At 49.1% G+C, this 13404-nt stretch overlaps 1 protein-coding gene across 1 annotated transcript in view; it reads left to right on the top strand.

Moving 5' to 3' along the window:
* The first annotated feature begins 9979 nt into the window (after positions 1-9979).
* RNF10 (ring finger protein 10) overlaps positions 9980-13404 on the top strand; it is a 69436-nt gene continuing 66011 nt past the window's right edge. The window contains exon 1 of the mRNA XM_068111249.2: positions 9980-10112. Coding sequence (XP_067967350.2) covers positions 10031-10112 — 82 coding nt within the window. The 5' untranslated portion in view covers positions 9980-10030. The remainder of the gene's footprint in view (positions 10113-13404) is intronic.

The raw sequence follows: 13404 nt of genomic DNA, 5'->3' as shown, positions 1-13404 counted from the left end.
AGAGTGGTTGGATCAAGAGAGAGAAAGAGTGGTTGGACAGGGAGACGTGCAAGAGTGTTGTTGAGTTGAGGGTTTGGACCAGACGAGTCAGACGAGTCCTGGCAAAGCAAGCGGCGGCCACAGCAGCAACAACACCCAACAGCCGCTTGGGGCCTGGACGGCGGTTTTGAGCAGGGCCGCGAAGGAACGGCGGCTGCTAAACGCGCCGATCGTGCTGCAGGACCCCCTTGGACCTTCCTCTCCCTCCAGCCATCCACCTCCTGCCTTTCCACCCTTCTTGTGTACGTGAGTTTGTTCTGTGTGTCTTGTCCCTGGGTATTTAATTAAGTCTGTATAAGCTAGTATTTGCACTGTGTCACCTGCGTCTTATGTGTTGTAAATAAACGTGACTGCTTTCTTTCTGCTTGTGTGTATAATAAATCCAATTACTGTTCTGTCCGTCTTCTCGTCTTATTCCTTTTCCTCTTTGCATTTCGTCGTTTTAGTCTTTTCCAGATTGGGCAGCTGCGGTGCGATACGGCCAAAGTTCTGGGTGAATCGGGTGAGTCGGGGAACAACTGTTCGGTCGCGGAGCCTTCGCTCGGCAAATAACATCTAATCCGCGATCAGTAACAATATATATATATATATATATATATATATATATATATATATATATATATATATATATATATATATATATATATATATATATATATATATATACGTATATATATATATATATATATATATATATATATATATATATATATATATATATATATATATATATTGTTGCGGATATGGGATTTGGCCTCCATCCATATCCGCTTGTAAATATTCCCCTATTTCCCCAATACTCCCCAACTATCCCCAATCCCCCATTCCCTAGTCCCATTGTCTGTAAACAACACTCTGTAGCCCCGACCTTCCCCTTTTTCCCCCATTAAATGTCGTGCCCAGGTCCACCGCATCTCACGTAGACAACTATAGGACATCTTGCTAGTTATTCTTAGTCTATGTCAGTTAAGGACTCGTTTCCATTAATTCTGACTCTTCGTTGCAGCAGAATGTGATTGTATGGCACCATTAGTAAGTTTAGGACCTCCCAATACCTCCCCGCATCTCTTCCTCATGGAACAACAACACCAACAACAACAACAGCGGCGGCGGCACGGCGGCGGCGCGGGGAGTGTGCGTCCTCACTCCGGCTTGGTTAGCCGCCATTGAACATGTGCTCCGACGGGGTTACCACGCAGGGGCTCACTGTCAGCTCCTCGTCAAGGGCGGAGCCCGGTAACCCCCCGCACCCAATAAGAAGCGGCGGACCGATTCCATCTGGGGCGGAGCTAACAAGCCGAGGGCGTGTCACTCCCCGCTGGACATGCGCAGGAAGAGGGAGGTGACGTCAGATGCGCCTCAGCTATGGAGAAGAAAGGACGCCACCTCCTAGCGCTGAGAAATACCTCCCCGCCTCTCTGGACCGGACCGGGTCGATTCTGCCCCTGAGCCAAGGTGCACCTTGAGCTATCGACTGCCTGCCCTCCCTTGCCATCAATCCCCGTGTAAGTCAGTCTTGTCCCGTTTGTCTGTGGTCTGTCGGGAATAATATAAGACTGTGTCTAAGTGCCCATCTTGCTGTGCTTTACTTCTTGCCGTGTAATCTAACCGTTCTGCATAACCAATATTATATCCTCCTCCGGAGGTCTTGAGAACTGTACCCCTTGTGTCGTTGCCTTAATCCCAGCCGTTGTGTCCTTTCCTTCATTGATTTAGCATAGCGCGATTCGGCCAACGTTCGAGTGTAATCGGGTAACTTGTGCGAACACGGCGGCCATTCCGCTCGGTCAAGCAACATCTAAGTCGTGTCCGTAACAATTGGTGTCGAGGAGTGAGATTGGACCCGAAGCGCGCTTCATGCGCTCGAAATTATAACGGCGAAATTTGATTGTGTTTTACAAAAAATAAAAACCCGAATTTTGAAAGTCGCGCTATGGCAGATCAAGACGGCTGGGTTCCGGCAGAGGAGAGTGAGGCAGGGTCGATCCAGGACCAAATTGAGGGACAAGAGGAGAGCGAAGCAGTGAGGGTGGCAGGTTCGCAAAATAGCGTCGTCGCGCACGAGGTTACGGGCGCGCAAAATGGCGCCTCGCACATGGCCACGGCGACCGCGCCCGCGACCGTGGTAGCGCCACCGGTGGATTTGAACCTTTTTTTAATGCAAATGAAGGCCCTTATGGACAAGAATAATGAAGAAATGGAAAACAGAATGATGGGGGCCCTTATGGGACAAATGGGAGACCAAATTGGAGGTTTGAAAAACAGTATGGGGGCAATGAGGGACGAATTGGGGGGTGACATGGGGGCCAATAGCCAACGGTTAGAACAAAGGATGGGCTCCAATAGCGAGAAATTGAGGGAGGACATGGGGGCCCAGATCGGAGGGTTAGGGAGTAGAATAGAGGGATTAGGAAACAAATTTGAGGGATTAGACAATAGATTAGGGGAAATACAGGAGGGGTTAATGGGGGTAGAAAACAGAATGGCCGCTCAAGAGAATCAAATGGAAGGGATGCAAAAGGGGTTAGAGGGGTTAGAAAACAGTATGGAAGGCAAATTGAGGGACATGAGGGACCAAGCGGAAATGGGAAGTTAACCAAATGGGGCAGCAGATAGAGGGGGTCAGAATGGGGGTAGAAACTAAATTGGATACTCACAGGGAGGAAATGGAGCAGATGAGGGTGGCATCTGGGCAGGAGATGCAAGTGATGGGAGAGGAGATCAGAAGAGGTGTGAGTGAGGAGGTCGGAGGAGTGCGCGAGGAGGTGAGGCACTGTAAGGAGCACATGGAGAAGGAGGTGAGAAAGGGGACTGTAAAGTTACAAGGGGGCATAGAGGACCTGACGCAGGAGGTGGAACAGCTGACGGTGGGACAGACAGAGTTAGTGGAGCAGGTACAAAGGAACACTGCGGTACTAGGAGGGTTAAAAGCGACACAGAAAGAACTAAAAGACGACTTGATAGCGACGAAGAAGGAATGTCAGATGGTACGTGAGGGACTGACAGCGAGGTTGGACGAGGTGACAGAGGTAATGGAGACGAAGGACCGGCAGGTGAGGACGCACATGGAAACGGTCAAGGTAGCCTTGGAGGACGAGCTTGAGGAGACGTACCGGGAAATAAAAGAGGTGAAGCAGAAATTAGAAGAAGTGGAAGAAGGGGTGAGCGAAATTAAGAAGCGACGGAGAGGGGATAAGAAAGAGATACAAGAGGAGATAAAAGAATTGGTCCAAAGTCTGTGTTCGGATCGTGATGATGTGCTCATTAACCGGATGAGGGATTCGCAGGTGATGGAGGAGAAGCGAAGAGGAAGAGGACCCGGTGTAAGTGGTGACCAATATGGTCGTGCGTATGATGCGCCAGGTGATTTAATGAGCTTGGGGGTCGAGATGGACCCGGGTGTTCGTGAGAGGCCGTTGGTGAAGTGTGCGACAGGTCTGGTGTGCGAAAAAGGAGGTGTGCGAGAAAGTCCGACTCTGGGGTGTGTGAGGAAAAAGTGCGTGCCAAGGAGTGAGGGTGCTGGCGAGAGTGAGTCGGTCGTAGCGCGTGTGCGAGGGAGCACATGGAAGCGTGTCGTGAGGAGTGTTACGGAGGGTGTAAAGGGAGAATGCACACCTGTGGTGAGTGTTACAGAGGATGTAACGGGAGAGGGTGTGCGAGAAAGATGTGTGACGGACAGGTGCATGGGGAAAGAGTGCGCTGTCGAGAGTAAGGGTGAGTGCGCGACCGAGAGTGGAGGTGAGAGTTGTAAGAGTGACACGGAGCGTGAGTTGGTTGTGACAGGTGAGAAAGGAAGCACACCTGGAATGGTAGAGCGTGTGTGGGAATGCACGCTGGAATTGGTAGTGAGGCACGTGGTTGGGTGTGCGAGTGAGGGCACACCTGTGATTGTCACAGAGGAGGTGACCGAGGAAGGGGCGCGAAGAGGTGTGTTGGTGAGGTGTGCGAACAACGAATGTGTGCCAAAGTGTTCGGTGGTCAGGTGTGTGACCAAGGCTGTGAGTGGAATGAGTGTACCTGGGTGTGTTAGAGAAGGTACGAGGAGCATGGGAACGGCTGGAGGTATGCGCAAGCAAGGGGTAGCGTATGCATGTAAGCGTCCAGGTGAAGCATCGACGGTAACCGGGTTAGAGGTTAGAACGACTTATAGCCGAATCGGGCCCTCGGTGCGCGTCGGGCAGCTTCGCGTGCCGCGAGGACCAGCGGGGATCCGAACCACGGCGGTTTCGAAAGAACCGCCGTACGCGATCCACGCTGTGCCTCGCTTGGAACGGCCGCATCCGGGCTCCACTAGGCGGAGCGGGCAGCCCGATAGGAAGGGTCGTCATGGCGACCACTTTCTATTGAGACGTGCCGGCAGGTCGAGATCGGGACATTGGATGGCTCCACGCCGAGGTGGTGCGTGGGATCTCGGCCCGGGTAAGCCCCCGTCCCTGCCACGAATGCGGGACGTATCCAGCCGCTGGCACCAAACAACCCGCATTCATTGCTCGGCTTTACGAAGCCGGGCTTTGGACAGGAATTGGCGCACCGAGAGGCATTAGTGAGTAGACTGTGTGATGAGGTTAGTGTTTTGGACCCAAAATTAGAAAAAAAACAAAATTTGATGATTGGCAAAGGATTGGCAGTAATGATTGGCAGATGATGGGTAGTGATTGGCAAATTTTTGATTTGCTGAAATTTGATGTGCAAAATTGGTAGTGGGAGATGCCCGATGTGGTGGGATGGCAACTCTGTCATCCCTCACAAAAGTGGGGGCAAAGGAGCAATAGTTTATGGGGTGTATGGCAGTGAAAACTAGCCCGGGTGGGTTAGGTTATATTGTTAGGGATCTAGCGAAGATGACATTAGGTAACGTTAAGTTTAGTTAGTGACTGATACCTGTAGTGGGGACGCAGGTAGATTAGTGTGGATTATAATGACGAGGGAGCGCAACAGTTTAAAGGGACGACTGGGAAGCGCAAGTTTCAGAGGGGAGTAGTTAGATGAGATGATGCTGTGTGAGAACTGGACAGGTGTGTGGAGTGGTGTGGAGCAGTGTGTGGAGTAGTGAGTGTTGTGGATCAGCGCGAATGCGCTTGGGGAGAGAAGGGTGCAGGTGGCACCAGGTGTGAGAGCACAGGTGTGCAAGTACAGGTGTGTGGAGTACATGGAGTAAGTGGTACGGAGTGGTGTGCATGGTGCGAAGGTGTGGATGGGGGAAGAGTGGACCCCTTTCACGAGTATCCGGGGCGGGTAGTGTAAGTGTTAGGTAGAGAGTATAGGTAAATTGTGGTTGGATATTGGCATTTGTGGTGCGGTTGCAGAATGGTATTGTGGATGGGTGCATTAGTGTTGTGGAAATGGCTGGGCGTGTAGCCTGTTAGTGTGTGTAGTTGGTTTGGGCACTCCACCACTGTGAGGATGTCGGCCAGGTGAGGCCGCAGGTGGGCTCTGGGAGCCGGTAGTAGTTGTTGTGGATGGGGCCCGAGGATCCGGAGGACGGACCCGGGTAGCCCAGTGCCAGAGGGCACCAAGGGGTGACAGAGCCAGGAGAGGGCCTTCCCCAGTTAGATAGGTTAGGGTGAGGAGCAGGTAAGCTCGGGTGGCAACTACAGTGGTGGAGGTGTGCAGGTGGGTAGACCTGCTGGGAGAGCTACACGTCACAGCCCGGAAATTGTGCGAGAGCACCGAGTGTTGAATCGGGGGAGTGAGACCCCAAATTGAGAGGCACCACAGTTTGGTCAATGGTTATTGGTTTTTAGAACCCATAGTGTAAGTTGGCCAATGGATTGGCAGGGAAAGACCCCGGGTAATGTAAAGTTGTTAAAGTCATTTAGGAAATAGTTAGGATTGATGAACCTGTCGCACCATACGCAGCCACTTGCCTGTGGTGATGATGATGACTCCACACCTGTGTTTTCTTTATTCTGTGTGCAGGAAATGAGAATTGCTGTGTGGATTTGTGAGACGCATCACGACGTGGATGAGACATTGGGGTGATTCCATCTCTCCCTCCTTAGGAGGGACTGATGATGAATTGGTGATGGCAAATTTTGATGTTGAGTTGGAGATGGCAAATTTTGATGAGAGTTGGAAATGGCAAATTTGATTGGTTAGGAGGGAGAGAAGACGAATTTGGTTTATGGGAGGAACGGGGAAGACAGTAGGGACGTTTGTTGATGTGTAAAGTAGATGTTTATGGGTAGTGTTGTGTTGTGTGGATACAGTAAGGGGTAAGGGAGGGGCAATGTAGGTTACCTGGTGGGGGGGGGGGGCGCATACGGTAGGAACGTACCTGTCTCACCTGGTTCCCATGTGCCCCCAGTGTGCATCACCTTGTATTGCGTGCACTTTTGCGCCCTTACCACCTTACTCACTTGTCCTCTTCTTTTGTCTCCCACCTCCGAGGATCTGGCTTTGGGGCAGAGAGAGAGGAGAGAGAGGTGCTGGCTCTGCAGTTGTGGGCCTGTACTTTCGCTGCTTGCTGCCTGGATCGATACACCATATGGACCGCAATTTTTGTGGCCGCCCACCATGGACCGCAGTTCTTTTGCGGCCAAGCACCACCCGTTGATGGACCTCTGGGTCAACGTGGCACCTATGCCATACAGGTGAACCACTTATAGTTGGCCCCCCTGACGGCCACAATTCAGAAATGGACGCGGTTGGCGCCTTTCTTTATTTTTAAAGAAGCAAGAAGGCCAAGTACACCACATGAAGGCAAGACCAGCGGCAGAACATCGGCCGGCTGCGACACCACCGGTGATTATTGAACACTTTATTGGTGCACCGGATGGTGCTGACTGTATGTAGGGGGTGGTGCTTTTGGTGCTTAGATGGGGTGCTCTGCACATTATTAAAGGCCGTAGGGCCACAGAGCACTCGTGGGTTGGTGTATCGATGCTGGCATGCGTGCTCTCTCTATGCATAACATCTGCATGTGTTCCTCCAAAAACAGGTCCTGGATCGTAGTGTAAATATCAGTGTAGTCTTGTGTAAATAATGCTCCCTACCGGCTGTATGTTTAGTTTGAGGATTCTTTCCGCGATTCGGTTATCCTGTGGGTGTGTTTCTGTGAGGAGAAGGGTGCAACGTCGCAGGGGGACATATTTACTCATTTGTGAACATCTGTAAAACTGTCGAACTCAGGGTTGAGTTAATAGTAGAGGGAACTACATCTGAGTGCCACACTAACGTAGGTAAAAATTTATCGGGTCGGGACGCCCCGAGGTAGAGAAGGGTGCAATGTTGCGGATATGGGATTTGGCCTCCATCCATATCCGCTTGTAAATATTCCCCTATTTCCCCAATACTCCCCAACTATCCCCAATCCCCCATTCCCTAGTCCCATTGTCTGTAAACAACACTCTGTAGCCCCGACCTTCCCCTTTTTCCCCCATTAAATGTCGTGCCCAGGTCCACCGCATCTCACGTAGACAACTATAGGACATCTTGCTTGTTATTCTTAGTCTATGTCAGTTAAGGACTCGTTTCCATTAATTCTGACTCTTCGTTGCACCAGAATGTGATTGTATGGCACCATTAGTAAGTTTAGGACCTCCCAATACCTCCCCGCATCTCTTCCTCATGGAACAACAACACCAACAACAACAACAGTGGCGGCGGCGCGGCGGCGGCGCGGGGAGTGTGCGTCCTCACTCCGGCTTGGTTAGCCGCCATTGAACATGTGCTCCGACGGGGTTACCACGCAGGGGCTCACTGTCAGCTCCTCGTCAAGGGCGGAGCCCGGTAACCCCCCGCACCCAATAAGAAGCGGCGGACCGATTGCATCTGGGGCGGAGCTAACGAGCCGAGGGTGTGTCACTCCCCGCTGGACATGCGCAGGAAGAGGGAGGTGACGTCAGATGCGCCTCAGCTACGGAGAAGAAAGGACGCCACCTCCTAGCGCTGAGAAATACCTCCCCGCCTCTCTGGACAGGACCGGGTCGATTCTGCCCCTGAGCCAAGGTGCACCTTGAGCTATCGACTGCCTGCCCTCCCTTGCCATCAATCCCCGTGTAAGTCAGTCTTGTCCCGTTTGTCTGTGGTCTGTCGGGAATAAGATAAGACTGTGTCTAAGTGCCCATTTTGCTGTGCTTTACCTCTTGCCGTGTAATCTAACCGTTCTGCATAACCAATATTATATCCTCCTCCGGAGGTCTTGAGAACTGTACCCCTTGTGTCGTTGCCTTAATCCCAGCCGTTGTGTCCTTTCCTTCATTGATTTAGCATAGCGCGATTCGGCCAACGTTCGAGTGTAATCGGGTAACTTGTGCGAACACGGCGGCCATTCCGCTCGGTCAAGCAACATCTAAGTCGTGTCCGTAACAATATATATATATATATATGTATATATATATATATATACATATATATATATATAGTATATATATATATTCATACATGCCCTAAGTATTGTTCCCTCGACTCCAAGAGACACTGAGATCTCGGTCCTGAAACGTGTTTGTATGGTAGGTGGTAGGCATCTTGTAAATGTCCATAGCTGCCATTTGTTATGATAGTTAGGACATCTTTAGATTAATTGACACAAAAATATGGCTTGAAGCACAAATATCATATTTTCATATTGCATAGAAGCAAAGTTATCGAAAATATAGTTTTGCATGTCAGCCATCTTGAATTTCAATATGGCCGTCATATGAGGATATTGAATACAGCAGAAATTGATTTATTCATCATTAAAATGTTAATTACTCCCGCCAGGGAGTAATGCATTCGATCGTGTGTGTGTGTGTGTGTGTGTGTGTGTGTGTGTGTGTGTGTGTGTGTTCGCATGTTGTGTGTTTGTGTACAAGATATCTGGAAAAGTTCTGAACGGATTTGGATGAAAGTTGGTGGGATGATTGCCCTTGGGATAAGGAAGAATTGCTTAATTTTTGGTGAAGCTCAGGATATTATTCCAGATCCAGGAATTTTTTTGCCGAATTATTTTGGGAATTTTTTTTCTGTTTTACTGCATTAAAGCTTTTATTCTTATTCCTAAATGATGTTTTTCTCTAATTCCGAGATATATCAAAATAAATTCTCTGACAGTTAGAGCCTACTTTCTTTTTCATTTATTGTTTTGGGGAGAGGGGATGTTAAACAAAACGTATTATTCCAACTTGACCCACGGCGGGAGTATGTGTTCTACTGAGTGGCGTTCTAGTTGTGACACTAAGATCAATAGATCATGATTCTATTCTGACTATAAGCTGAAATATAACGGATAACAGATTTCCATGGAGGCCATTTTGACATTCAAGATGGCGGCCAGATACCATATCAATGGGTATACCTCGTCTTATATGAATCCCCATATAAATTTCCACGCTTTCGTCAAATTTTACACAATTCATATGATAGATAGCTCTTAACTGCCACTGCTCCCCTTATTGTGGCTTTTACTAACCTCAAAATGCACAGTGAAAGGTGTATATGTAAGCTTGGCACGGGGCTTCCCCTTCCAACTCCCTATATTTATTTATCTTATTGTACTCTTCATATAGTACTCTTTATAACTGCTTCTAACACAATATATTCGTTTGTGGAAGTTTTTGTCACAAGAGGATCGAGTAAAACTGAAACCGACGATCCTGATAGCATTTGTTTGTTCGAGTACAACAACAACGTTTACATTGGAGACCGCCATTTTGTTAAGCAGTGCCGAGCATCGCGTTCCATTAGAGTGCTTGCTTGAGCGATTTGAATCAATCAATCAAGACGCTTGTTAACGGAAAATACTTGACAAGCATTGGTGGGGATGGGGAAAAGATTCAAACTACTCTGATCTAAATTCTAAACCCTCACGCATCACCTTATGCATGCATAATTATAGTAAAGTTTACAGGACTATCGTTTATCTCGTATCTTATGATGATGATAATAATGTTAATTCCTGAGGTAAATACTTTCGTGATTTGAACGTACAAACCGACATTTATTTTATGCTGAGCCGATCAACCAGCGAACCGGAAGTGACGTGTATGTGGTTCCGCCTCACCCCGTCATGGGGGAGGCTGCGGATGTCGCGGACAAGCGAGGCGGGCGCTGCTTGCAGGCCGCGGTGAAGGAATCCAAGGGAAAATGTGGTATGATCCCGGTTTTTATGGACAAGCTTATCTTGTGGACGAGTTTATTTCTTTCTCATAACATTCTATTTTTGTCTTTCCGCCTTCCGACGGCCCTTTCCCAACACCTAGCCCTACGATTCGATTGCCTAAAAGTAAAGGCAAAGCGAGTCCATTTTTGCACAACGTCTGCGTCTCCTTCCCTTGTTATCTGATTTTCTTCCCCTGTGTTCAGTCATTTCGTTCGACGCAGTCGTGTGGACGTTTCTGTGTATTTTACGTGACCGTGTAAAACGAAGGCCCACAAGCTATTTTGGATGAGACGCCTCCCGCCATGACCTCGGTGATGCACCCTTTAAAGGCTCGGGTAGTTAAAGAAGACTCGTTTTCACAGATTTGTTAAACATTTTTTGAATTTAGAGCATTGCTCATTCTCAATGTGATGTATGCTCACCCCCCCCCCCCCACCCCACCCACCCCACCCTTTTCCCTCTCAATTTTCCTCCCTGCTAGTTATTTAAATAATGGTGATCGTTTTGACTGTAAACATCCATGTAAATTTGTAATGATGATTTGCAATTCCACAGAGATGTTCTACTGTTGAAATTGATCGCTCTGCGTGATTCTGGTTACGACAATGTAAGAAATCGACGAAATAGACTTGAAAGTTGTTTTTTAAATAAAACAAATAATTGCTGTGTGTTGTGACGTTTCCCTCTTCCCAACCGAAACCATTCTTCCGTCCTTTGTAGAACTTCATGGACGTTCGTTTGTTCAGCCATATTCGCACACGCACCCTCTCCACACACACCACCCACACTCCCCTCTACCGCCACGCATCCTTACTCAGCTCATCGCCCTCCGCATTTCCCACTCATTCAGCCCCTTGCCATCCCCCACTCACTCAGCTACTCGCCCTCCACCCTTCCCCTTCCCCTTCCCCTTCCCCTTCCCCTTCCCCCTCCCCTTCCCCCACCTCACACTCACTCCGCCCCTCGGCATCCCCCACTCACTCAGCTACTCGCTCTCCACCCTTCCCCTTCCCCTTCCCCCACCTCACACTCACTCCGCCCCTCGGCATCCCCCACTCACTCAGCTACTCGCCCTCCACCCTTCCCCTTCCCCTTCCCCCACCTCACACTCACTCAGCCCCTCGTCATCCCCCACTCACTCAGCTACTCGCCCTCCACCCTTCCCCTTCCCCCACCTCACACTCACTCAGCCCCTCGTCATCCCCCACTCACTCAGCTACTCGCCCTCCACCCTTCCCCTTCCCCCACCTCACACTCACTCAGCCCCTCGTCATCCCCCACTCACTCAGCTACTCGCCCTCCACCCATCCCCTTCCCCCACCTCACACTCACTCAGCCCCTCATCATCCCCCACTCACTCAGCTACTCGCCCTCCACCCATCCCCTTCCCCCACCTCACACTCACTCAGCCCCTCGTCATCCCCCACTCACTCAGCTACTCGCCCTCCACCCTTCCCCTTCCCCCACCTCACACTCACTCAGCCCCTCGTCATCCCCCACTCACTCAGCTACTCGCCCTCCACCCTTCCCCTTCCCCCACCTCACACTCACTCAGCCCCTCGTCATCCCCCACTCACTCAGCTACTCGCCCTCCACCCATCCCCTTCCCCCACCTCACACTCACTCAGCCCCTCGTCATCCCCCACTCACTCAGCTACTCGCCCTCCACCCTTCCCCTTCCCCCACCTCACACTCACTCAGCCCCTCGTCATCCCCCACTCACTCAGCTACTCGCACTCCACCCATCCCCTTGCCCCACCTCACATTCACTCTTTTTAAAGTTAATCTCCTGTCATATTACAGTAGTTGGTAGAAGAATCTGCATCGGGTTGTTGATCCATACAAATTACCTGCTGTACTACTTTACTTTAAAGACCAGTTTCTCTTATTGACCTTACTTTCTTTAGTTTCTCTTGTTGGAAACATGTTTGGAGTACACTATTACTGCAATACAGTGTCCTCCATAAGTATTGGAACAGTGAAGTCAAATTTGTTATCATTGATATATACTCAATAAATTTGGATTTGAGATCAAAAAATGAATATGAGGCAAGAGTACAGAAAGTCATCTTTATTTATTGGTATTTCTATGTATATATATGTTTAAACACTGTAGAACAATATCACTTATGTTCAGTTCCCTCATTTTAGTTAAGCATAAGTATTGGAACAGATTAACTTAAAGTAGTATAATAGTTAGTATTTGGTTGAATGTCCCTTGCATGCAATAACTGCATCGAGCATGTGACCCGTTGACATCACCAAACTCTTGGTAACTTCCTTTGAGATGCTTTGCCAAACATTTCCTGCAGCCATTTTCAGTTGTTGTTTGTTTGTGGGGGGTTTCTGACTTTAGTCTCCTCAGCAAGTGAAATGCGTGCTCCGTTGGATTTATATCAGGAGATTGACTTGGCCATTCAAAAACCTTTTACTTTTTCTCCTGATGAGCTCCTCGGTTGTGTTGGTAGAGTGTTTTGGGTCATTGCCTTGCTGCATGGTGAAGTGCCGCCCAATGGGTTTGGAGGCATTTTCTTGTACGTAGGCAGACAAAATGTTTCTGTACACTTCCGAATTCATTCTGCTGCTGCCATCATTAGTTACATCATCAATAAAGAAGAGTGAGCCAGTTCCAGAGGCAAACATGCAAGCCCAAACCATGACACCACCACCACCACCACCACCACCACCACCACCACCATGATTCACAGATGCGGTAGTATGATATGGATCATATGCAGTTCCTTCCTTTCTCCACACTTTCACCTTTGGTAAAGGTTTATCTTGGTCTCACCTGTCCATAAAACTTTCTTCCAGAACTCTACTGACTCACCTCTGTACTTGTTGGCAAATTCTAATCTGGCCTTTCTATTTTTGGTGCTGGAGAGGTTTGCATTTTGCGGTGTAGCCTTTGTAATTCTGCTGTCGAAGTCTTCTGTGAACGGTAGATTGTGATACTTTCACCCCTGCACTCCATAGGTTGTTGGTGATGTCACTAACACTTGTTGTAGGGTTTTTCATCACAGCCCTGCATGGTTATCCGCATGTAATTTCCCAGCATTCTCATTTTTAGCTCACCTGGAACGAACTTCAGGGGAGCTCATGCGATGGCGCGTTGTCGGTCCGTAAACACTTGAAACTTCTCCGAAACCGCTGATGGGATTGCGACCAAATTTGGCACAAATGATATTTGTTGTGTTGTGACTAAAGTTTGTTCATGGCATTTAAAAAAAAAAATCGAGGTCTAAGTGGATCCAGGTTTGACCCCCCCCCCCCCCCCCCCC

Source organism: Myxine glutinosa, chromosome 3 (assembly GCF_964187855.1).
Source record: "Myxine glutinosa chromosome 3, kmMyxGlut1.1, whole genome shotgun sequence".
NCBI lineage: Eukaryota > Metazoa > Chordata > Myxini > Myxiniformes > Myxinidae > Myxine > Myxine glutinosa.
Note: the sequence above shows the minus strand (reverse complement) of the source record. Positions and strands in the feature narration are given on the sequence as shown.